The sequence below is a fragment of the Trichechus manatus genome, unplaced genomic scaffold (assembly GCF_000243295.1).
Source record: "Trichechus manatus latirostris isolate Lorelei unplaced genomic scaffold, TriManLat1.0 scaffold00183, whole genome shotgun sequence".
NCBI classification, from domain to species: Eukaryota; Metazoa; Chordata; class Mammalia; order Sirenia; family Trichechidae; genus Trichechus; species Trichechus manatus.
Window position 1 is genome coordinate 2,995,702 of NW_004444119.1, and position 25,513 is coordinate 3,021,214.

The 25,513-nt window shown below is 43.4% G+C and overlaps 1 protein-coding gene across 2 annotated transcripts in view; it reads left to right on the forward strand.

The window, feature by feature from the left end:
• Nucleotides 1-7,564: 7,564 nt before the first annotated feature.
• Nucleotides 7,565-25,513, forward strand: part of FBXO15 (F-box protein 15) — a 47,477-nt gene continuing 29,528 nt past the window's right edge. The window contains exons 1-7 of one of the 2 annotated variants that reach the window (XM_023741567.1): nucleotides 7,565-7,760; nucleotides 12,347-12,451; nucleotides 16,825-17,067; nucleotides 17,627-17,836; nucleotides 22,078-22,216; nucleotides 24,056-24,138; nucleotides 25,115-25,257. In XM_023741567.1, the coding sequence (XP_023597335.1) occupies nucleotides 12,348-12,451; nucleotides 16,825-17,067; nucleotides 17,627-17,836; nucleotides 22,078-22,216; nucleotides 24,056-24,138; nucleotides 25,115-25,257 (922 nt within the window). In that variant the 5' untranslated portion in view covers nucleotides 7,565-7,760; nucleotide 12,347. Of the gene's footprint in view, nucleotides 7,761-11,971; nucleotides 12,099-12,346; nucleotides 12,452-16,824; nucleotides 17,068-17,626; nucleotides 17,837-22,077; nucleotides 22,217-24,055; nucleotides 24,139-25,114; nucleotides 25,258-25,513 lie in introns of those variants that run through there. The other variant, XM_023741566.1, reaches the window with a different exon arrangement.

Sequence of the window (25,513 nt, forward strand, 5' to 3'; positions counted from 1 at the left end):
TTAAGGGCAGGTCACTGAGTCTTGGCGTTTCACGTTCTCTAACGCTCTCCCGCCCGCCGCGGAGGCCGTGTATGGGAATCCTCTCTGGGGACGCTCGCGGCGTCGCAGCCCTGAGGCCCCCTGACCCCCTCTCCCCCAACAGCCGCTTCCAGGCGAAGTCGGTAGTCCCGGGGCCGACAGAACAGCGGGGTGTGAGAAAGAAGCCAGCCTGGAAGTTTCTAGAACGCCGCTGCGGGAGCACTTCGGGGCGGTGTCAGCACCGGCCCCGCCCCCTAGTCGGCGCACGCGCGCGGGCAGTGGGGTCTCCATGGCGACCGGACGCGGTTGGGCCTTGCAGCAGCTCCTGCGCTGTCCCGGCCCCGGGCCTACCCCGGGCGCCGTTGGGCTCAGGTGACGGTCGGGGCGCGGTGGGTGAGCGCCCAGGGGCCTCGAGGGCAGCCCCTCACCGCCTGCTCCCGCCCGCGTCCTCACTGATCTGTAGGGTCCCCGCGCCGGCAGGGCGCGCGCGTCTCGCTTTAAAGCGGGGAAGCCTCCAACTCGGGGAACGCTCGGTACTCGGTTATGTAGCTGCAAAGGAAATGCCGTTTCGCGTCCCCTTCACTCACAGCTATTAGGCTCAGTTGGACCAGGGAGGGGAGGTGAGGGGGTGCTGGGAGTCTCCTGTCCTCTTTAGTCACCTGCCTGGGAAGGCGTGCACGTACACACGCAAGTGTAGACCTCCAGTCTCCGCCACCACACGGCTGAGGCGTCCCCTCGGTTCCTGTGCTCTGCTCTTCTGTTAGCAGGTTCGCTGTTCTGGGCCCGGAATCGCCTCTTGTCGTTTACGTTTTTATAACTCAGGGAAGTAGAATCTGCTCTTGGAAACCTTCTGGCGACTGACACTCTTGTACCCAAGACTCCTGAACAGGGAACTCACCACTCCTAACCTCTGGCACGCAGGCTACCCTTTGACTTCGAGTCTAAGTCCTCCTTTCTGAGCTCAAACTAGGGGTTCTTCTCCTAGCCTGCTGTGCCCTGTCTTCCTCTCGAAGAGCTGGGGCTTGTGCCCGTCCTGTTCGGGCCAGAGAGGCCCATCCCTGCTCCATTGCTCTTGGGGTTTCCTCACCTACAGAGAGAAAAGCACCTTGGAAGAGCGAGGCGGGGCTTCTAACTAGGTCTTTTGGTTTGAACACCTGCTGATAATTTGCATTTCTAACAAGTTCCCAGGAAGTTGTACATAAGAATCACCTGGGGATCTTGTTAAAAGGTAGATTGTGAGTATATCTGGGGTGGAAATGCAGATTCTCAGCAGGGGTTTGAACCAGAATGAACTGGTTCAAATCCCTGAAGTGAGGTGGGTAGGGGATGGACACTGCAACTGATTTCTCAAAGGGTCTTCAGCTCAACTCAGAAGGGTAATGGCTTATTTCAAAAAGAAAACGACCCAACAGGTCAGAAGTATAAAAGTGCTACAGTGGTACCTTGTCAGAGCCCTCTCATTTTATCCTGAGCTGTTCATACCGCTATCATCACGCCTCTTAGTTTACCAGGTGGAAGGATAATCCCAAGAACAATTGGCATTTTTTTTTTTTTTGGTCTTTAGGGGTCTAGGTAATTTTTCATATTTTTCTTGATACATTTGTCTCCACAATGTTCTAATTTTATTATGCACTATTGAGTTCTTTGAAAATGCAGATTATATAATGTCTCAAAACTGGATTTTTAATATGTATTTTTTTTCCTGTACAAAGTTTACCTTTCTACAGTTTTTTTCTATTTACATTCTTGAGGGTTATAGTGTTTTTGTTTGTAAGGTGCCTTGATTTACAGGTGTAAAAAGTCATGCACAGTTTGCCTTCTAATAGACGAGTACCTATGTTTAAGCATAAAGAAGGGATTTTGTTAATTATCAGTTCAACTACTTAGCAGTTGTCCCTGAGTCTCCAGGACCGTTACCCCTGTCCACCCCTAGGTCCCTCTTAGTTCACTTACCCTGGTTTCCAAAGCACAACCCTGCCCCGTGGTGTCCTGATAATAGATCTGGTTTTTGATTTCGTGGCTGTAATGCTAGAAGTACCACAAACCTGTGGCGAATAAAATGGTGACAGCCTGAAAAAATTCTATTGAGAGAAACCCTGGAATTTAGATTGGAAACTTGAACTTTAAATCAATTTGCTGCTGTTACTTAGTCTTCAGTGTTCTTTTTGGAGGAGGAGAATGATTTTTATATGATAAATATTTTATTACTCTGTAAGTTGATATATTTAAGTATCACAAACTAGTAAAACCTGCACAAGTCAGAACCTGTGTAAGGCAGAAACCTGTCAGAGAAGGAAAACTCAAATATTTTCCACTAATACAGAGCAATAGAAAAGTGGTAAGACTGCACCCTGTGAAAGGTGGAAAACTTGTGAGACCTGTAAAAACAAGGCAGTCCTTTGGAGTTCCGGCTCTCACAGGTTTTACTGTAAAAGAAATATAGCAGAACATGGATCAAGCTGGTTTAATTTCTACCCTGTCTAATTTCTTTGATTTATCAGATAGTAACAATCAGGCCCAGAAAGTAGATTTTAAAAAAAATTGAACTTATTCAAAGCTATAAGCAAAAACCTATCCTTCAAAAAAAAAAAAACTTTAAAACTCAATATCATCTTACTAATTATATCAACCAATGTGCACTTAACCTTGTAGACATACAGATTCGCATGAAGACATGCATGGAACTGACTGGTTTGTTAATTGTGTGGCACTTAAAAATGCAGCTAATTTATTTTATGGAGAAATGGAGACGTGCTTTCAATAGCACCCCAAAGCCATATTGATAAGATTTACAGTTTAATAAAGTGGTAAAAACAGATTTGAAAGGAGAGTTGGGAGATGAGAGCCCCTAGCTTGCGACCTTAAACAAGTCACTTTAATTGTTTAGTTAGAGCCCTATCTGTAATCTGAGGGACTCTATGAGATCTGTTTCAGTTGTTGAAAACAAAGCAAAAAATCGGCTTTAACATTTTTAAAATGTGAAAGCATGTTTGTAACTGTAAGTATCCTTCATATTCCAGTTAAATAAAGGAGGATTGGATAAGTTTTAAATACTTACCTTGCACAGAATACATGATTGAGAATTTTTTGTAGAATTGAACTGATTATAAACTGTTAAACGTTTTAGTCAAACACAGAGGCATGAACGTTTACTCTTGGATTAGGGATTCAAATAGGGAAAAACCTTGGCCTTTGGTACTTGTGAAAAAAAAAAAAAAGTCCCAAACATGATTTACTTGTTCCATCATTTTTTAACACTACCTTTGAGTAGAAGATCTACAGTGTGATTTTGAGGAACCCACTAAGTTTATTTTATATCTGTATTTACAAAACCGAAACCAAACCAGTTGCCATCGGGTCGGTCGAGTTACTGTCGGGTCAATTTTGACCCGTAGCAACTACATGTGACAGAGTAGAACGGCTCAATAGAGTTTTCTTGGCTGTAATCTTTACAGAAGCAGACCACCAGGCCTTTCTTCCTCGGTGCTGCTGGGTGAGTTTGAACTGCCAACCTTTAGGTTTTCAGTTGATTGCAAACTCTTTGTGCCACCAGGGACCTATATTTATAAAACAGATGACTGTTAATTTACTTCACAGCAGTTTTTTATTTGTTCTGAACACGTAGGTTCACCTTCGCAGTGAGAGTTTATTGGCAGGCTGACCCAGTGTGTGTTCCTTGAAACATCGGAACACGCTGGCTGTGTGCTTCTCAAACTGGGTGGGTGCCAGTGGGCAGGGGTACACTGGGCATCTTCCTGGCATGTAAAATTCACACAAAGGCTTTGGGGAAAAATGTTAAATGACCAAACTGGTAAGTAACATAATAAGACAAACAGATAAACTATCCAGTAGAATGTGATATTTGCATTACTTTTGAAGATCAAATGAAGAGACTTCAAAGAAGTTTCAAGCTTGCTGTGGGCTATTCCCCCAGGTGTCAGGGGCCCGGTTTCAGCTTCTTTAGCATGAAGGGGCACTGTTGCTCTCCTCTAAAGGAGCCCTGGTGGCACAGTTGCTAAGTGGACAGCTGCTAACCAGAAGGTTGGCTTTTTGAACCCACGAGCTACTTTGTGGGAGAAATATGTAGCAGTCTGCTTCCTTAAGAATTACAGCCTTGGAAACCCTGTGGGGCAGTTCTACTTTGTCATATAGTGTTGCCAGGTGGAAACTCCAGGTTCTGCTTGGCATGACTTGTCTAAGCCAATAAATGAGAGACTGAGGTGGAAGAGTAGAAAGGTGCCTTTATTTTGTTGCACAAGGAAGGGAGACAGCCAGGGCTGCTGCTGCCAAGACTGCTCAGCGAGTATGAGGGGAAAGGTTACTTTTAAGGGGTTTACAGGTAGGAAGTTCATACAGGTTACATCAGCAACATTCTTAAATCATGCTATGCAGGCACAATGAGGTTTACATATAACTTCATGCATCATGTGTTCAGAAAGTGGTGATTAAACTCCACCCAGAGGCAGGGAAGTTACTATGTATGAGGTCTAAAAGGTGATCCTAAACCGGTTTCCGCCAGTTTTCTCTAGTTTGGGGACAGCAGTTAAGGAGAGGGGAACCAGGATTTTAATATAAAGTTATGAGGTGTACCAAGCAAAGGAACCTGGATTCTCATGTAAAGCTTCAGGAGGTGCCAAGCAATCTCCTTGAGGCAGCGGAATTTTCCACAGCCTGGGGAGCTCTGTCTTAATAGGGTCATTGTGAGTCAGAGTTGACTCGATGGCGGTGAGTTTTTGGGTGCTGTCCTCTGAAGGATTTGACTGTGAAACCCTGAAGGATTTGACTGTGAAACCATGATTCCTTCTTGCATATGGAATTCCCTTACAAAAAACCGTTTACTACATACTCCATATATTAAGAAAAGTTAGAAAACATATGGAGTTCTGCCCCTTCAGTCCTCCAGCCCCCATTTAAAAACAACCACTACCAAAAACCTTGTAATCCTATGCCCAGATATATTAACTCTTAAGATCTTCTGCTTTGTTCTTCCAGACGTCTTTACTCTGTGTGCACGTGTTTACCTTTTTTCTTAAGAGAGAAATGTAAAAATAAGGTTTTGTAGTATATCCTGATGTAGCCTGCTTTTTCAGTTGGAATGTCATTGATATTTACTGAATGCCTTTTGCATGCCAGGCGTGCTGTAGACAGGGCTTTGAACTGGTTTGTTCCCGTTCAAACCCCTGCTGAGAATTTGCATTTCTAACGTTCTCAGGTGATGCTAATGCTGCTGGTTAGGGATCAATTCTGAGAACCACTGGTAGAGCATTGGTTCTCAAAATTTGTTATACATAAGAATCATCTGAGGATGTTGTTAAACTGTAGCTTCTGATTCAGTATATGTGGGGTGAAAATGCAAAATCTCAGCAGGCATTTGAACCAGAATGAACTGGTTGAAAGTCCTGGTTTTGGGTGCTGAGGTGTCAAAAGTGAACGGGACTCGTGCAGAATACCACCTGGCATTTCTGCCGCTGTCCCCTGGAAAGCAGAATCCTAGGGCCAGGGCATCTTCCTTCACTCTTGTTGTTGGGTTCCATGTGGTTAATTTTGACTCATAGAGACTCTATAGGACAGTGTAGAACTGCCCCATAGGGTTTTCTAGGCTGTAATCTTTATGGGAGCAGATTGCCAGATCTTTTCTCCTGTAGAGCTGCTGGTGGGTTCAAACCACCAACCTTTGGGTTAGCAGCCGAGTGCGTAACCATCATAGCAGCTGTGCTCTGATCCCAGGGCCATCTCTGTAATGATCCATGTTACGTGTGCCACCCAGGGATCTACGTTTACAAAACAGATGACTGTTAATTTACTTCACGAATGTTTTCATAGCAGTCTTTCATGCGCTCTGGACACATAACTTCCATAGGGCTTATTTCTCTTTCTTCCAAGTTCTTGGGACTGCTTGCTTTTGCTGCCAGCTATTGCTCACATCCTTTTGGAGTGATAGTCCAAATATAGCCTGAGAATCAGCCTGGTACGAAAAACAGGGTGGTTAAACTCTTGATGAACAAAGTGGTTACTCGAAGTGATGACATTGGAAAACTTTGTGCCTGTAAGTCAGGAATTCTATAGACTTCACTCGCTTCTTGAGTAGAGTGCATGGTGGGACATGCATCGGTGTAGATTGCTTAAAGCAGCAGCTTTCAAACCTTTGCAGAAGAAATAGTGTATTTATCAGGAGCACTCTGTGGGTTGCTGCCTGGAAATAGGAGGCAGTGGACTACGTTCCTTCCTGGGTGTTTAGTTCATTGACTCCGTGGCACTTAACAGCAGATAACTGGTTTTGAAGACTGATTTTAAAATTTATTTTAGGAACTTCTGAAAAGAACTAACTGCATAAAATATTATTACCATATTTCATTGTGTCTAAAAAGCCATTGATTTTAAGATGCACCATTATTTTATGTACCAAACCAAACCTGTTGCCAATGAGTCGATTCCGACTCATAGGGATCCTAGAGGACAGAGTAGAACTGTCCCATAGGGTTTCCAAGGAGCAGCTGGTGGATTTGACCTGCCGACCTTTTGGTTGGCAGCTGTAGCTCTCAGATGCTGTACCACTGGGGCTCCTATTTTCTGTACCACGGGTAGGGGGAGGGGGGAAGACGACCAATTAAAATATATTCCCTTGAATGTGAGATTTTAAATGTAAAATCTAGAAAAGCCTTGAGGGTGAATGTTTGACACTTCTGTAGCTATGATTACCAGAGGGGAAGTTGGAGCTGGTCGTTTCCCTCAAAGGCCGACAGAGGCCTAGATTGTGTTCACAGTTCTGGTTCACAAATCTACATTTAAAAAAAAAAAAAAAAAAGGATACTATCTGTGTTAGGTTTCTGTTGTTGTATTATGGAAACTGGCCAGTCAATACAATTCTATCTATTCTTTTTGTTTCCATTAAATACATTTTGAAGGACCTCTTTGACATGGTGATTGTCTGTAGTGAAGGTAAGTGTTAAACTCTGAGGTTGACACTCCTCAGAGGAGGCTGCAGTCTTCAGGCATACTTATCCAGGATCCAACAAAAACTCAGACTGCCGTCGATTCAGACCCATAGCAACACTAGAGGGCAGAGTAGAGCTGCTGCAGCGGGTTTCCAAGGCTGTAATCTTTAAGGGAGCTGACTGCCACATCTTTCTCCTGCTTATCCAGGATACTAGTACATATTTCACTGTTTCTTCCTTTCTGTCTCTCTCTTCCTTTCATTCATTCTCTCCCTTCCACCCTCCCTCCCTGCCTTCCTCTCCTCCTTCCTTCTTTCCTCTCTTCCTTCTTTTTGTTCCTTCCCTCCTCCTCCATCCTTCCTTCCTCTCTTCCGTCGTTCCCTCCTTTTCTCGTTTCTCCTTTCCTTCCTCTCCTCCTTCCTTCCTTCACACCTCTCCTCCTTCCTTCCTTCCTTCTCCTCCTTCCTTCCTTTCCTCCTCCTGCCCTCTTTCCTCTCCTCCTCCCTTCTTCTCCTTTCTTCCTTCTTCTTCCCTCCCTTCCTCTTGTCCTTTTTTCCTTCCTCCCTTTCTTTTAAGCAGAAATAAAGTTTCACAGTGAGTAATCTTAGATGTTTATGGGTCCTTTAAATTTTTGCAGAGGGAACAGACAGTTTCTCTCTCATTTGGAAATTATGTAATTGGAGTCCCCTGTGTTATTTTCAGAAAGGGACCAGGTGTCAGGCCCACTGCAGACCTGCTGAAGCATTATGCCAGGCATCGAGAGTGCCATCGGAGAGCCGCCTCGGACTGCGCTGTGTCTCTGGATGGGTGAGTAGACATGGCTGGCTGTGCTTGGGGGCTCTAGGAATGGGGTTCTTAGGGGAAGTTATGATGCTGTGTATACCCGGTTGCTATTTTGGGTTCTCTCAGAATAGAATGATGTAGGAAGAGCGTATGACACGAGAGTTTGATATGAGTCATCGCCTGTCACCACTGTCATTATCAGACTAGTCTTCTGGAACTAAACTTTTCAAACTGACAACTAAATTTAATTTTCATTTTATTAAAATGTTCTTCAAATTTATTCACTTTCCAGTTGATAAAGACTCTTGAAAAGGAAAGAGAAGTTTAGAGTGTGCTCCTCTGAAAGTTCAAGTGCTCTCTGAATTTCTTAGCTTTTGGTATTTTGGCGAGAGTCTATGCTGGGACCCTCTGCACCAAGACCAGTGGAATCTTCCCTATTTTTAAAAATTATCTGAAACTGTTCCTGAGTCACCTGTGGATTTGCACTGTACTAACATTTATGGAGTAGCCCTGGTGGCACAGTGGTTAAGCGCTCAGCTGCTAACCAAAAGGCCGGCAGTTCAAACCCACCAGCTGCTCCCTGGGAGGAAGACCTGGTGATCTGCTCCCATAAAGATTATAGCCTTGGAAGCCATATGGGGCAGTTCTGCTCTGTCCTCTAGGGTCACTGTGAGTAGGAATTGACTTGATGGCATGGGGTAACATTTATGGAGCCCCCAACTATATGCTAGTCATTATATGGAGTCCTTTAAGCTGGTGTGATTACAGACGGACACTTTGCAGATTGAGAAAGTAAGGCTTACATAGTCTATATATTGCTGAATTCAGAGTCAAGCCTAGATTGCCTGATTTCATGCCTGGGCTTTTAATTCGATGTCATAGCTAACTCAGCCAACAGTGTACATATTTGTAGTGTGTTTTTAAAAGAAATTAAAAGCCAAAAAAGAAAGATTTAATTAAAGACATTAATTTAAGCTTTAAAGGCTATGCTCTGGGAGTAGAATCTGTCATACAATAATCCGATAGGAGGAATAGAAGAAATATTCTTTGTTTAGTTAATTCATTCATGAAATGTTTGAGGGCCTACTAAGTGCCACATACCATGCTTCGTGTTGGGGATGAAAATGCTGAGCAACTCAGGCGTGATCTGTGTTCTCCTGAGGCTTATGGCTTAGTGAGGGAGGCAGGTTTAGAAAGAAAAGTTCATAATGGTAAGTTGGGAAAGGTGCTGCCATGGAAACAGATGGATTCCATGGTCCAGAACAGTGAGGTCGGATGTTAGAAAGGACTTCTCTGAGGAGGTGACACTAAGCTGAGGACTGAAAGTTGAGATAAAAGAGGTTGGAGAAGACATTCTAGAAAGGGGAGACACCCCGTGCAGAGTTGCAGAAGTGAGAGGGGGCGTGGAGTGGTGAAGGAACAGAAGGCGGCGGTGCTGAGTGGGAGGAGGAGAGGAGACAGAGAGGCAGGGCCAGGCCTTCTGGGCCAACGTGGGGAGTTTGGGTTTTATTCAGGTTATGGTGATTTTAAGCACAGAGGTGTGACATAATTTGATTTTTTGAAAAATTCTCTTATTTACTTCTTTACCTTTTTCTTTCTCTAGAAGGAAGGGAGATGGAGAAATATGGGCAAATTTGGGGTATAATATGTATATTATTTGTGAATCAGATGTAGGTGTATGGGGAAAGCAGGCATCAGGGGGAGTCCTGGACTCTGGCTTGGGCAGATGTAAGTGGGGGTGCTGCTTGTCGCCATGAAGAAGGTTTGGGACTGAGAGTCACGGTGCAGACTTTGGAGCTGTTGCAGCCGAGATGTCTGGGGATGGAAATGCACACATTGGAGGAAGGGAGAGCACAGAGGAAGAAAAGAGGGTGGCTCAGGAGCAGATTCTGAGGAACATGAACATTTGGAGCCAACCAAGGAGTCAGGGTGGGGTGCCTATGAGGTCTTAGAGATCTTGGAGGATGGTCTCTGTGAACCAGGTAAGGTGACCACTGCAGAAGTAAGAGCCTGGCACGTCAGGTTTCTGCTGTGTCCTTTCCTAGCAGCTTGGCAGTGAAGGAGCTTAGGAATGTATGGGAGGTGGAGGGAGACCTGGAGGGTCAGGTCAGAGTAGGATTTCAGGAAGAGCTATTGTATGGGGTGTTTTCTAGGCTGATGGTAAGGATGTGAAGAGCAGCAGCAGGACAGGGTGGGCATGGAGGACATAAGGGGCTGGGGGCCCTGAGAAGACAGGAGAGGCCAGAACCCCTGAGAGGGCTTGAGGGGTTGGGACCTCTGAGAATGCAGAAGGGGCCAGGACCCCTGAGAAGATGGGGGTTGGGGGGGCAGGACCCTGAGAAGGCAGGGACCCCTGGACCCCTGAGAAGGCTGGAGAGGCCAGGACCCCTGAGAAGGGTGGAGGGGCTGGGACCCAGGGCTCAGGCAGGCACAGGGGTTTCCACAGAAGGAAGGATGCTTTCTCCACTGGGGCAGGTGGGAAGGAATCATGCCTGTAGGAATATTGGATGGCTCCACTATAGGAATGAGGGACAAGGACGTTTTTGTGTTTGTATTCCCATCCACTCATAGTGAGTATGCACATATTAACTTATATTTTCTCTGGGGCTTGTTGACCTAGAGGAGACTGTCCCTGCCCTCACATTCTGAACTTCTTTTCCAGATTTGTTGTCCTTCTTCTCCTTTGGTTGTCCCCCTCTTGCCTTCCTCTTCTCTTTCTCTCATGTCACCCGCGCCGCACCCCCATGCAATGGGAAGTAATTAGAATCCAACAGTAAGTAAGGCAATGTGGGTGGAAGAATCAGTTGTACCAACTTTGAGGAAACCTTTTAGAATCCAACAGTAAGTAAGGCAATGTGGGTGGAAAAATCGGTTGTACCAACTTCGAGGAAATCTTTTGAGAGTAATATAAAATGTCTTCTCTCTCAAGTGATTTACCCATAAAATGTAGGTTTTCTCCTCTTGCTAGAAATACACAGAGAGGACCCCCCTCTTTATTATGTTAGTCTGGGCGGGGGGTAGGAGGGTAAAACCTTTCTAATGTCTATCTCGAATGGGATTTTGTTCCAGTTAAGTAATTTTTACCTAGGTAAAAAGGTTGGTAGATACCTTTCTGAAATGTTTTCTTTAAACTCAATTCTAAATTTTCCTTCAGTTACATTCATTTAAAAAAAATAATACCTGCAAATTTTTGTTAAGTAGTTTGATCAAAATATAAAAATTAGATTGATGGATACCACAAATGGTCACAAAAATGTGTTTCCTTGCACCTTTGCTGTCTCTGGCATTAGAGACTTTTTCTCATTAGAAGTGTATGGTTTATTGACTTAGAATGTAAGGAATTTCAGTCGGGATAGGGTGAGGGATTTAACTAGCACCCAGGCAAGACTTCTTGTTTAAACTCTCTTGCTAGATATTGAAGACGCTTTTGAGCAGTAGTAGCCCATAAGTACAGAGCCCTGGTGGCATGGTGCTTAAGAGCTCGGCTGCTAACCAAAAGGTCAGCAGTTCAAATCCACCAGCCACTCCTTGGAAACCTTATGGGGCAGTTCTACTGTGTTCTAGGGTTGCTATGAGTCGGAATTGACTCGAAGGCAATGGTTTTGGTTTGGTTTACCACTTAAGTATTGACACGTATCAAATACCTTGTGTGTTAGTCACTTTTTCTCTGAGGATCTCTTTGATTCTTTTTCCGTAGTATCCGAATTTTAGAACTGATTATTTCCCCATGACGTGTTTGATGACCCGATTTCTGATTTTCATTTAATCATAATTAGTAAAAAAAAAAAAAAAAAAAAAATCACAAGTAGAGAGCATGAGCAAACCATTTAAATTGGCCATACCCTTTCCCCAGTCCTTTATCCCTAGCCCCCCATGTCTCGGTGACATATTCCATGGCTCCCTCTCACTCCTCTTTTTCTGAAGCTCATGAAGGGGCCATCCCTGCTCTCCTGGTGCCAGTCATGCTCGCTAGGCACTTGCAGATTCTGTGAATGTTTCGTGGAATTCTGACATCATAGAAGAAGATGGGGTGTTGAGAATGCATCTCGATGTCGTATTTATTTAGGCATAAAAATGGAAAACACACGCACACACACACATACGTCAGGAAACCTTGTGGGGCTTGGGGTCTCCATGAAGCCCCAGAGGAAGCAATCAAAATTGGAGAGTGGCATTGGACAAATGGGAAACAATTAGACGTTTCCTGATCCCTTGTGGGTTTTTTTTTTTTTTTTAGGGAGAGAGATTCTATGTTTTTCTTACTAACAGCCAAGAATGCACTGCATCTCTTCTTAATTCACCAAAGGATAATACAAAATTTCACGAAGGGAGGCAGTGAAATCCTGCACGTTGTTTTATAGGGTGAGTGTGATTAAAACACCAAGGACGTTACTCTTTGTACCCTTGGGTCCTTTAGCAGTTTATGCCCTGAGAATATAATAACCAGAACACTTCAATCAAGAAAATAATTGAAGATGAGGATACAGTTTGCCTCTTGTAGAGGAAGGGTTTGTTTATCTCCTCCTATTTAGGGATGAAAAGCCAGTTGTTTGCTCGGTAATTTGTTGAGTAGACAATCTTCCACTTTTCTGATTTTTCCTCTCTCTCAGTATGCCCTCAGAGATCTTACTGAAGATATTTTCTTATTTGGATGCCGTGAACCTGTTGTGCATTGGATGTGTGAACAGGCGCTTTTATCACCTGGCCAGTGACAAGTAAGGAGAAAATGAAATCTTTGTTATGTCTTGATAACATTTTGATGCCAATTGTGAAAACTAGTAAGAGCTTTTTAACCAGTTTTGAAAATTTAAAAGATTGATTTTGAGAGTATTTTTAGACATACATAGAAATGTCTAATGCTTTACAGTAGTCATATGATATTTTCATTATTTTGCATTTTTATGCTTACGGGAAGGAACATTCTTTGTATGAACCAAAAAAGATCAAACTTATGACATAGCTATTGGAGAGGGTTGCTGTAGGTCTGTTAGCTGAGAGGATTCAGACCTACTTCTCTGCACAGTCTCAAGCAGCCTAAACAGCCACAGGCTTCTCCCTGCACTTAGGGACCTTCCCCTGATTTGCCCTAGCCCTGGATTGGCAAAGTCGGAATCGACTTGAAGGCAGTGGGTTTGGGTTGCGTTTTTTATATCTGCTGGCAGCCAAGCAGAATCTATGGCAGAGGAGGAAGGGACTATGTTAATTAAGGATGCTTTGTCCTTCTCCCAAACTTGGCAGTTCAGTTAATTACTCTGGGGGAAGAGTGAACTAGGGCTAAGGGGGAGGCCCAGGTGTGACTTTCATGGAGGCTTGAGGCATGAAGGGTGGGTGGGGACTCCATCGCCCTCCTGTGCTAGTATGGTCTCTGGCCTCTGTGGGAAAAAGAGATGGGACCCTCCTTCTGTTGTGCCACTGGCCTTGCTTTTAACTCAGAATCCTGTCTTGGGGAGGGATGGTGGAATCCTCCTAACCTCTCATGAGCCATTTTGTGGCCTATGACTGAACATCTTGGCTTTTAGGTCCCTGTCTTGCTCAACATCAAAAGATCAAACAAGTATTGATCCTACACAGAACCCACATGTCAGCTAGGGAACATGTCAAGATAAAAGGGAATGTAGCTATAACTTGTAGTTTTTTTGAATAGATAAGGAAGTGGAAAATGACAGAGGTACATTGTGGGGAAGACCCATCACCTGGTACCAAACCAACCAAAAAGCTGTTGCCGTCTAGTGTATTCCAACTCATAGCGACCCTATAGGACAGAGTACAACTGCCCCATAGGGTTTCCAAGGCTGTCATCTTTATGGAAGCGACTGCCACATCTTTTCCCACAGAGCTGCTGGTGGATTCGAACTGCTGACCTTGTGGTTAGCAGTGGAGCTCTTAACCACTGCACCACCAGGGCTTCTATTACCTGGTACCAAAAAAAATGAAACCAAACCCATTGCTCTCAAGTCGATTCTGACTCATAGTGACCCTATAGGACAGAGTAGAACTGCCCCATAGGGTTTCCAAGGAGCGCCTGGTGGATTTGAACTGCCGACCTTTTGGTTAGCAGCTATAGCTCTTAACCAGTACCCACCAGGGTTTCCATTACCTGGTACAGTGGTTCTCAAATGCCAGTCCATAGAGCAACCACATCAGAATCAGCTGGGAAAGTTTAAAAAATTAGAACCCCTGGCCTGTATTTCCAGAGATTTTAATTCATTGGTCTGGAATCTGTATTTTTAAAATTTCTCCAGGTCATGCTGATGAATAATAGTCAAGTTTTGAAACCACTTATCTAGTGCATCTCTGACATTAGGTGTCTGCCATGTGAGTGAGGAACACAAAATAATCCCTCAGATCTCACAAAGCCATCTTCAACAGTTCGCATAATCAGAAAGGGACCCATATCATTCCCTGGTTGGGAGGAGTAGCTTTTCCTATCTTTTCATTTGAAAAGATGTTTCCTGTGCGGGAGAATCTATCTATCTATATCGATTGATCTATGTGTATCTATCTATCTATATGTCTGTCTATAAATGAATGAAATGGTGAATAATGTTCTTGACGGTAGTCATAGATGAATGTAGAAACAATTTTTATATGTCTCTTTCTCAATGACCCTCACCAAGAGCTGAGGGCATTCATTAAAGCAAAGTGCAGTGAGGCATTTTTCAAGGAAGGGGTTAACCTAATGTCCAAAACTGTAGCTTTCTGGAGGGTATCACTTTATTTAAGGATAGAACTCCGGCTGTTTAGATGAGCTGATGGGTTATACATCTCTTAGTTTCTCTGAACATCACTCCTCTTCTCTCCACTCAGACTGAGCCCACCTGGGGCAGGCACTGGGCCTCAGCTGACTGTGGCCATAGCTTATCACATATAAATAAAATGCTTGCTGTCATTTTCTTCAGGCCTCACTTATGGTAAATTAAGTAAGATGATGTATGTGAGAGTGTCCACCATACGCATTAAGTGTAGTAACTGGAGTTTATGGTCTTATCCCCCTCCATGGGACTGTTTGTTTCTGAATGTGTGAGTGCTGGAGCATGTGAAAGATAGAATCAGCAGTAGTTTGTGTAGTGATGATATGAGAAATTTGAGGTTCCGTACAGGTCTTCCTAATGCGAAGGAACACCTAAACCCGTTGCCATTGAGATGATTCCAACTCACAGCACAGCAACCCCAGAGGACAGAGTAGAACTGCCCCTTAGGGTTTCCAAGGAGCAGCTGGTAGATTCGAACTGAGGACCTTTTGGTTAGTAGCCAAGCTCTTAACCACTGTGCCACTAGGGCTCCAAAGGAACACTTAGGTAGGGTGAAATGATGAGTAAAATAAATCTGAAGAAGACACAATCAAGTTTTTATGGAAAAGAAGTTTTTAAAAGTGTCCAGTCAAGGGATTTTGATGAATCAGTTTCAGATTTTCCCAGATACGTTCAACTAATCATCAGTTCGCATCTGTTAACTCAAATATGAAAGCCCAGAGATTTCTGCACTAAAATAAAAACACTTTAAGGTAGAAAGCTTGGTGTAAAATGATTTTGAGGAGTGAGAAAGAGATGTCCATATTCGAGAGAGCTGTCCATGGGGTCTGATGAGGTGTAAGCTGGTGTTTGTTGGGAGGTCCATGTGATGTTGAATCAAGGAGATGTGTTTCTGAGTCACATGTTTGCAAAGTGATCCTTGTCCACTGCAGTTACTGAAACAGTAATGACACTCTCCCGGTCAATGGTGGCATTTCCTGTGGACATAGCGCTATCCTGGGTCACCCCTGACTCAGGGAGAGTAGCCTCCTCCCACACTCCTCTTGGAAATGTGGAGAAACCCATTAGCAAATAAATATTATTTATGTAAAATTTGACCTTTGGATTAGAAAATTGATTTTAATCCCTGCCTACTCTCTTCCCTGCTGGAGAGTATGGGCTGGAAGAAAGGAGCATCAGGGTCCAGCTCTTAGGCCCTCTGCTGACTAGCTTCTTAGGCAGAACTGAATTTGGATCCCAACATGGTGGCTTACTGGCTTTATGAATTTGGATAAATTATTTTCTTTGTACCCACTTCTTCATGCCATTGAAGAGGCAGTGAAGTACAGTGGTTAAGAGGGCATGGATTCAAATGCTTGTTCAACCACTTACATACACAGAGCTCAGGCAGATCATTCTGCATCTGTGCCTCAGTTACATCGTCTGTGCAACGAGGACAATCACAGTAGCTACCTCATGGGTTTGTTGTGAGGATTAAATAAGATAATGAATACGAGGTGCCTAAACAGTGTTTGACACATAGTAAGTGCTCAAAAAAACATTAACTGTTGTTTAGTTTTTATTATTAATATCTTTTATTTCTTTTCTCTTTGTGAAGCCAGTACATGTTCACTGCTGGAAAATTAAAAAATAGAAAGCAAAAAAAAAAAAAAAAAAAACATACAAGTCACTGTTGACGTTTCCTGTGTATGTGTGTGTGTATCTTTCTGATCTTTTAAAAAGCATGTAAACATTTAAAAAAAAAAAGACAGAAGTCACACTGTATACACTTCCTATTATTTTTCTGTAACAGATCTCCTATCACTTATTGATACAGGAAGGCAGTGGTTTGAATGGTCCCAAATAACATGTGATCTCTCACTTTAAGCTTGACCCTGGGAGAAATATTTTCCATTTCAGTATGCGTTTCTGGGGTCAGTGAATCTAAAACACTTCATCTCAAACTGTAATTCCCATGAACAACTGTAATTGTTCATTATGAAATTAAACTTCTTAGAAATTATTGTGCCTCTCTGATTTAATATATTATTATATTAATTAATGTTTATAATTAATGAATATTATATATTATTTGGAGCCCTGGTGGTGTAGTAGTCAAGAGCTTGGCTGCTAACCAAAAGTTCCGTAGTTCAAATCCACCAGCTGCTCCTTGAAAAACCTATGGGGCAGTTCTGCTCTGTCTGATAGGGTCTGTATGAGTCAGAATCAACTTGACAGCAATGAGTTTGGTTTTTTGTTTTATATATTAATTTAATCATTAACATATTAATTATTAAAAAATACTACAGGTATACGACAATGTCTCTGATAGTTAACAAATTTACTCCTTTCCCCAGTTTTATTTGGGTCAGAATCTACTCCACTGCTTTTTCCCCTAAACGATCTAATTGGAAGGTTAATTCAGTAGAGAAGACAGCTGTGTCTGTGAATCTCCTGTCACTCGAGGATAAAGAAGCTGGATATTGGAAGAAGGAATACATTGCAAAACAGATTGCCTCTGTGAAGGCCACGGTGGCCCAGCTTCTCCAGCCTGTGAACCCTTACACTGGCCTTCCGGTTAAGATCAAGGAGGCGCTCAGGTGAGCTGTGGTGTCTCAAAAGGGGGAACCACACTGTGACAGTGCTGGGGAACACCTTAGGTTATAGTCGCTTTAGAAAGAATGGTGGCGTAAGCTCACAGTATTGTGCGTGTAGGAAACATGGGCCACTTAGATGGTGGGAGGTGTCTCTAGTATTTATTGTATATTTTTGTGTATCTATAAAGTATATTGTATTTTCCTATTCCATATGTATGGTCTAAAGTTTTTATGTAAAGCAGAAATACCGTAGTAATCTGGTTCAGTAGAGCAAGAGTACTCAAGGTGTCCTTCCCTCTGGGCAGAACCTTTGTCTTCTCTCTGCGGGTTGCTGGTACCTGGAGCAGAGAGGGTGTTCAATGAGGGTTTGTCAGGTGGGGAGAGAAAGTCTAGAGGGAGATCTGTGGGTGAAATGAAAACTTGAGTCAGGCGTGTTCTGAGGACTTTGATTTTGGCTTCTAAGGAACTAGATGGTTTAGAGATGGTATGTGAAAATCCTTCAGCATTTTTTCCCACAATAAGGCAAATATTTTTAGCTTTTTTTTTTTTTTTTCCTCTTCAGAGTATCTGGTTTAGGTTGGGTAATTATACTGAGAGACAAAAGTGGAAAAGAATATCTCACGGAGCGTGTTCACCTTTCTGTAAATGACACGTCAGTTTCTGTTGTGTGGTATGGCAAAAACTGGCCATGTCTGGCCACGTTGTCAACCTTAGATTTGTGTGGCGTGACACCAGTTTTTATGGACCGGTATAAATCCCCCACCAAAAACGGGTAAGTATCAATTCAGCACAGCCATTGGATGAGCAAATCTTGTATGTGAATATCAGTTGGATTACTTTGTAATTCAGAAGTACTGCCGGAGGATTTTAATTTGTGTGCATCTTTGACTTCTTTATCAGTCTGGGTAACTATCAATAGGAAAAGAAAGGCTTTTTTACATCTATGATTAGGTCTAAACCTAGGTTCCTCATACCTTGGTTATCTGTAATGTTTAAGGAATGATACTATAGTTAACAAAATTTCCTGGCTGATTGACAATTAACCTTTGGAAGTTGTTAGTTTTAACAATTTTAAAAGAAAGATGTCTAAACCTGTTATATTTTCCTCCTCTCGTAAATAGTACACTAATCGTAATTTAAGCGTCAGATAATGAAGTCACCGTTATTAGTAATTTTTAGGTGCCTTTCTGTTGGACTCACTAGATATGTGATCTTGTGCATGTAACTTACTCTTTCTTTGCCTCTGTTTTCTCTTCTGTAAAATGGGATGATGATGATGGTGTGGTATTTAGCATGTGGCTGCTGTGGGGAAGAGTAAAAGATTTAGTTGTAAAATAGGAGATCAGTGTGTATCATGAAGCTAACGCTTACTGAGCACTTAGCATTATTCTGTTGTAAGGTGGATATGAGCTGATTCCATACTCGGCAAGGCTTGCAGCTTGCTTTTCCTGACAAATCTCTCCTGCTCATTTTTCTTGTCATGAGTTGTTTCCTCTTAAAAGGTGTGCCATGGCATGTGTAGTATCCTGATCTCCTGAACAAGCTGGCATGTCGTCACATAAAGTTTATTGTTAATACAGAATTGCCTTCTCCAGTGTGGGTTTCCTGCCCTCTCTGCCACCCTTGGTGCTCTCTCTGCATCCTTTGACTTGTCAATGGCATTTACCACATCACTTTTCTCACTGTCCTGATGTGCTGAGCGTCCACCCAGTTGCATTAGTCTCACTCACACTTGTCCTTGCTCTGGAAGGTGTTGACATACCTCAGACTAGTGACTGCTGTCTCCACGGCGGGGCTAAGCACACGTTTCTGCAGCTCTATAGCTGGGACCTTGTGTTTGGCCCTCCCCGTGCTGCTGGTCTCTGAAGATTGTTGGTGATCTCTGAGCTCACTGCCTGTGTTGTAAGTATGAGAGAATCTGGCTTCTTAGTGCTGGTAAAGCCAGGTTTTATTGTACAGGTAGTCCCTGACTTACGAAGTATTCAGTGTTGCAGCATGTAATTTGCTGATGTTACCATTCTCAGACGTTTACTTGCAGATATTCAAAGATTGGATTTATAAATATACTGATACTAAAAGGCAGTAATAATGAAAACTGAAAAAAAAAAAGTATTTGACTTATGTCAGAACTGACTTACACTGGAGTCGTTGGAACAGAACCTTGTTGTTTAAGTCAGGGACTACCTGTACTCTAGAAATATTCTTAATGCTGTGATGAAAAGGATGTGTTTTCCTTATCACATTACTGAGGCTATTCTGGAAACATACTGGCTTTTAAAAATAGGAAATGTTGTTAGATGCTGTCCAGTCAGTTCCAACTATAGCCACCTTATGTGCAACAAAACAAAATGCTGACCAGTCCTGCGCCGGCCTCACAATCATTGCTATGTTTGAGCCCATTGTTGTGGTCTCTGAAATTCCATATTGTATTGTGATCAACCAGGTTTTTCTAGTGTTGTATTTATTTAGGTTTTAGGCACTGTGAAATTATGTACACTGAATGATTCCACAACCTCTGTACTAGAACACTATGTTATTTGACAAATCATGAAATACTGTTTACAGGTATTAGGACAACACTATTAACATTCATACACATGATATAATTTAAATGGATAGCATTGGACTGTAAGCTCAGATAAAGATAGCTGGACAATGAATGAGAAAGACTGAAGAAGAACTGATGCCTTTCAGTTGTGGTGTTGACGAAGAATACTGAATATACCATGGACTGCCAGAAAAACGAACAAGTCTGTCTTGGAAGAAATACAGCCACCGTGCTCCTTGTAAGTGACAATGGAAAGACTTCGTCTCATGTACTTTGGATGTGTTATCAGGAGGGACCAGTCCCTGGAGAAGGACATCATGCTTGGTAAGGTAGAGGGTCGTTGAAAAAGAGGAAGACCCTCAATGAGCTGGATTGACACAGTGGCTGCAACAATGGGCTCAAACATAACAATGATTGTAAGGATGGCACATGACCAGGCAGTGTTTCATTCTGTTGTTCATAGGGTTGCTGTGAGTCAGAAGCGACTTGATGCACCCAACAACAACAACAAAGGTAGTGTATTTCTGAAAATTGTCATCCGTGTCAGTAATACTGAATACTACGCAGTGACAGATGCCTGGATTCATTGGGAAAATTCATTTAATGCAATTTATTTCTGTTAAAACTCAATGGACCCCAGCCAGCATTGGATAAATAGGGGTAAACAAACACCGTTTTTCATCCATCTGTTTTTGTAGGCACGTTTATTGCATGTTTGTAAGCGAATGCTTTCATGATGCAGGAATACAAATCCTTGTATGCATCGGGATGACAAGAAAGGAGACACTTTGTGATTTTTTATTTGGGTTTGTTCTTTGTTTCCTCCATGAGAATTTTTTTCCAAGAACAGCAAAACCCTTATTTATGCAATTTGCAGTTTGAATTTCCCTGTAATTTATACTTTTTTAATCAGACTCATTAAGTTTTCTTCTTTGCCAGTATTCTGCGTTCTGCAGTTTGTGCTACACCTCCTAAAATTTGTGAGGAATGTTGGGTAAATATCAGCCTTATTTCTGTGTCAATAGCCTTTAAGGCCAAGGCAAATGCAGACTTAGCACGTTCCTGGTGGAGTCTGTTAAACCCCTTTGGACACTTCAGTTCAAGAGTGAAAGAGGAAGGCTTTTCTCACCCCCACCCAGAGTTGCCTGTCTACAGGAATAATAATAACAGCAATGACGACCATTTATTGAGCACCTATTATACTTTAATGATATTTTCCTCTTTTAATTTTTCTACCTCCTCCTCCCCTGGGTGGGCAGTGCTCTCTCCACACACAGGTGAAGTAATGGTCTGAGGTAGCTGTGGAGTCTCTGTCAGTGAGGTTTCCCTTACTCCACGCTGGAGTTCTTAATCCTGTGTCGGCCTATCTCCAAGCCCATTCTGTTTGTCCTGAGGATATTTTAGGTTACACATCACATGTGCTCACCAACCACCTCTCCTTAGCCGGTGGTGGTTCCCTGCTTAGAAAGCTCTTTTAAAAAACTTGCATGAGAGGCTAGGGTGGGGCGGTAGATACAGATTTGGTTTTGATGCCGTACAGCGCCCTGCTTTGAGACAGTTCTGTAGCTGAACGTCCTTGGGTATTTAATTCTTTTCATCAATGAACGGTTGAATGTCCGCTGCCCATGTGTTAGGTGCTGGAGGGAGCCCTCGAGTGTGAGGTGGTTCAGCACTGGGCTGTGTCCGTAACTGTCACTGCCAGTGCTCAAGGGGATGCTAAGACCTCGTCTCCCTTACAGTTGCCTGTAACGCCTCTAGGTTCCTGGGAAGGATGAACACCTCTGTCTGCATTATAATGCTTATAGAATGCCTTCCTATAGTTGGGTTTCAGCCTTATGATGAGCAGCCAAGTTAGGTTTTCTTTCTTACACAGTATCTGAGTTATACTTACTCTTAGACATTAAGACCAATATTGAGTTCACAGTGTGTCTCCTTCATGAAAACCCTCATGATTTTGGTTTAAATTTATTTTCTAGTGTCACGGTTTTCACTGTCTATGAGTTATCCTTGATAATAGCTTTAAAAGGCACATCTGTTTTCTGAGAGGCTGCTGAGACCACCTGATTTGGGTCATTTAAAGTACTTTCTCTTTGCTTATGGATTACTTCACTCACTTCATCAGGGGCCTATATGGACAGTCTCCTCTGGTTGTAGTGTTGTGCTGGGTTTGGGGGGAAGAGAGTAGTTGATGGTTTTGCCTGTTTCTCGCCTTCCTGACTCTTCATCTCGCTTCTGACTGGGCTGTTGGTGTTGACAGGGAAAGTGAGAGGGAGGAGAAGGAAAGCACAGGTGGTGAGAAGTTTGAATGTATCCACTTTGCTTTTTACGTATAAGAAGTTGTATGTGTTCCCCCTCCTCAATGGGCCACTCAGTTTAGGCACATGGTCAGCATGCTCTTCAAAAGCACTAGAGTTAGCAACTGCCCTGACACGAAAGCTCATTTCTCTCTTTCCTTTCTTTGGCAGGGATGTGCGTAGACCTAGGTGGCGTTCTTTAATTGCAAAGTACAGCCTGAGCGACCTGAGTGAGAGTACCCTGATGGGCTGTGATGGGCTTATCCGGGTCTTCGGCCTGAGCCCTGGCCTCCTGGTGGGGCTCTGGAAGGTACGGCCGGAGGTCCTTGTGTGCACACGCCCTTTGCTTATTTATAGCCCCACATTGCTCACCACTGTGTGTGGGATCAAAGCCAAAAATCCTGGAAGACTTTCTACTAGCAGAGTCCTGTTAAACCACCTTGCCAACTTCATTTTTCTAGCTACACGACCTCTATTCCAGTGAGGCAACTGCTAGTCCACCATCACAACTGACAGATTTTTTTTTTTTTTTTGTACCTGGATGCTTTGGTTCGCAGTATTCCTTTACTCTCATGGGGATTTGCCCCTTCCCCGCCAACCACTCCATGTTCCTTCCTTCTGTTTCTTTCATGTCCTTTCTCTGCCAAAGTCTCTCTCACTGTACCTTTAACAGAGTGGCCTCTGAAATGTTTCTGGTCCACATGTGGTGTCAAGTACAGTGTGCCCTTTGGGTTCAAGTGTGAGGAGTTCTCTCCCACCGAGCAGGTTTTTTTCCACCAGCTGAAGTCGGTTGCCCTCCTCTGGAGCTATTTCTGAGCAGTCATTTCATGAAAGAATAGTAGTATGACGTGCCCCTGCACAAAAAACCCACTGCTGTTGAGTCAATTCCAACTCATAGCGACTCTATAGGACAGAGTCGAACTGCCCCATAGGGTTTCCAAGGAGCGCCTGGTGGGTTCGAACTGCCGACCTTTTGGTTAGCAGCCATAGCTCTTAACTACTTCACCACCAGGCTGTACAGCACAGGTTTGTTTAAATCTGTGCCTTTGGCCTATGAACGTTTTAAGATAATTGTTCACAGATTTGATTCTGAGAATCACAGTCTGCGTTTGCAGAGGATGACTAGACAGAATCAGGCCCTACACCTTCTAATCATATCGTCCACTCACACCTTTTTTTTGTTTTCTCAGCCCACTGGGGCAGTTGGTCTTTCTCTCCCTCCCTCCCTTGTGTGTGAAGGGGACTATGGGCAAGGTGGCGGTTTGCTTGCTCTGCGTTTCACGATGGGAATTCATTGAGGTAAGCTGGCTGCACAGTGATGAGGACTGTCTGGCTGGTTCAGTCGCCCACTGTCTGGGTTTTGGAGAATGGCACCTTCAGATCGACCATCCAGTCACTTTTCACCCGGTGGTGTTGGCGGTAAATTTGGGGGAAATCTGTATCAGTTCTGCCGCTCAACCTGATGGGCAAGGGAAGAAGTTGAGTCTGATCATCCCCACTGGATTTGCTAAGTCAAGCAGTTACTCAAGAAAGGAACATTATGCCAGCACTATTAAGCATTTAGGAGCCCTGGTAGTGCAATGGTTAAGTACTCAGCTGCTAGCTGAAAGGTCGGTGGTTCGAACCCACCAGCCACCCCGTGGGAGAAAGATGTGGCAGTTTGCTTCCATAAAGATTATATCCTTGGAAACCCTATGGGGCAGTTCTACTCTGTCTGACAGGGTATCTATGAGTCAGAATCAACTTGATGGCAGTGGGTTTGGTTGGTTTTTTTGGTTAAGCATTTGTGAAATTAATCTGTATCTGTGAACATCTTACCAGTATTGCCTTTATCTTTGGAAAGAATTTGAAACAGCCTGGAACTGACAGTGCATATTTTCACAATCCCCAAACATAGTAGAGTGTTTTGATATTCTACAAGTACCAGGATGTTGATCCTTTTGGTACTGTATGCACTATGTATTGGGGTGAATTGTGAGTTTGCTGTCTGTATGACATATGCATCTTATCAAATAGTAGTCAGACATTAGCACATTAGTTGTTAGAAACTTCTTCTGTCTGCAAGATGAATGTGCTGTGGTCTTCAAAAAGACTTTGTGAAAAATTAAAATATTTCCATTGAAAATTAACTTTTTAAATTAACTTTCAGAGGGAGGAAGAGTTGGCTTTTGTTATGGCAAATCTTCATCTCCATCAGCTTATGGAGAGGAGCATCTTAGGCTCGGCTACTATGTACGTATGAAATTTTATACACGCTTGTGTTTAGTTTTCGTGCAGTCAATATAAAGGATGAGAATATTCTGAGAATAATTCTGAAGATATTCTGCTTTTAATCACTAGACACAAACCAACAGTCATAATCACTTAGCTGTTGCGGAAATAATTGGATTATTCATGAGTACAGATTTGTTTAATGTGTTCTGGGTTAAGCAATATGTACCTAGTAGAATATTATTTACAGGGGTAGGATAGCTTCATTACTGTGAGAGGCTAGTACTGTCCCTCAAATTCTTTGCACTGAAGTGAACTCTCATGTCTTGCTGGGGAATTCTCTATAGCAGGGCACACAGACTCCTGGGCTGTTGGCTGAATCTGACTGGCAGCTATGTTTTTGTTTGATCTGTACAGTGTGTGTGTGTTATGATGCATTTGGGTGTCTCCAGGTGGGGTGGGTACTTTCTACTTGCCTGCAGCACTCTCCCTTCACCTATGGGGTTCCACTCTTCCTTACTTATATTTTTATTCCCTGAGAAGCTCTTGAGAGCTTTTGAGTTTGTTGCCTTATGTAGTCAGGTCTTCCCTATTGAGCAGAGCTTTGCGCACCTTGGCTCTGGGTCTCCACTCAGGTCCTGGTGTGCAGGTCTGTTGGCGTGGGGTATTTTCTGCTGTGCAGGCCTGTCCTCTTGATGCTGAGAGGATGCTGAAGGCGCAGGGCTGCCTCTGCAGAGCTATGGTCCAGGGGCTGATCTCAGAAATCTGCCCTACAGGGTGGGCTGCGGCTGCCTGCAGAACTCGTAGAAGTTGGTATAGGAATACAGAGCAGTTATTCTCAGCCCTTGGTATTGAAGATTATCTACAGAGTCTCATTGATAGGATGAGGTGCTTTGAACAGATGTTGATTTTTTTTTTTTTAAAGTATTTTCAGTGCTTTTGGCATTTTATCTCTGGTGTTGACAAATTTGTGTGTGTGTTTTGTTTTGCTTTCTAGCCCGTATGACCTGCCTCCTCATAGCCCCTTTTTGGATGACGCCCCAGAGTATGGCTTGCATGGCTACCAACTCCATGTGGATTTGCACAGTGGAGGAATTTCCTACCTGTGTGGCACGTTTCGCAATCTCTTTTCCAAGAAAGGTGAAATTAATTGAATTTTTGTTTCAATATCAGATAAAGAAGCTGGAGAGAGAACAGGGAGCCCATTTTTATGTCTGTGCTAAGAATTGTTGCCCTAACTGGTAACTTGATCATCTATTGCCACGTCTGTCCCTCCGCCCAGCCAGACCCCTGTATCGTTCTGGGACTTGTGAAATACTGCAGCCAGCTCTGGTCTCTTCCGCTGCCGTCACTGTCTCTTTCACCACCATCCCCCTTCCCCTCCACCTCCTGGAAG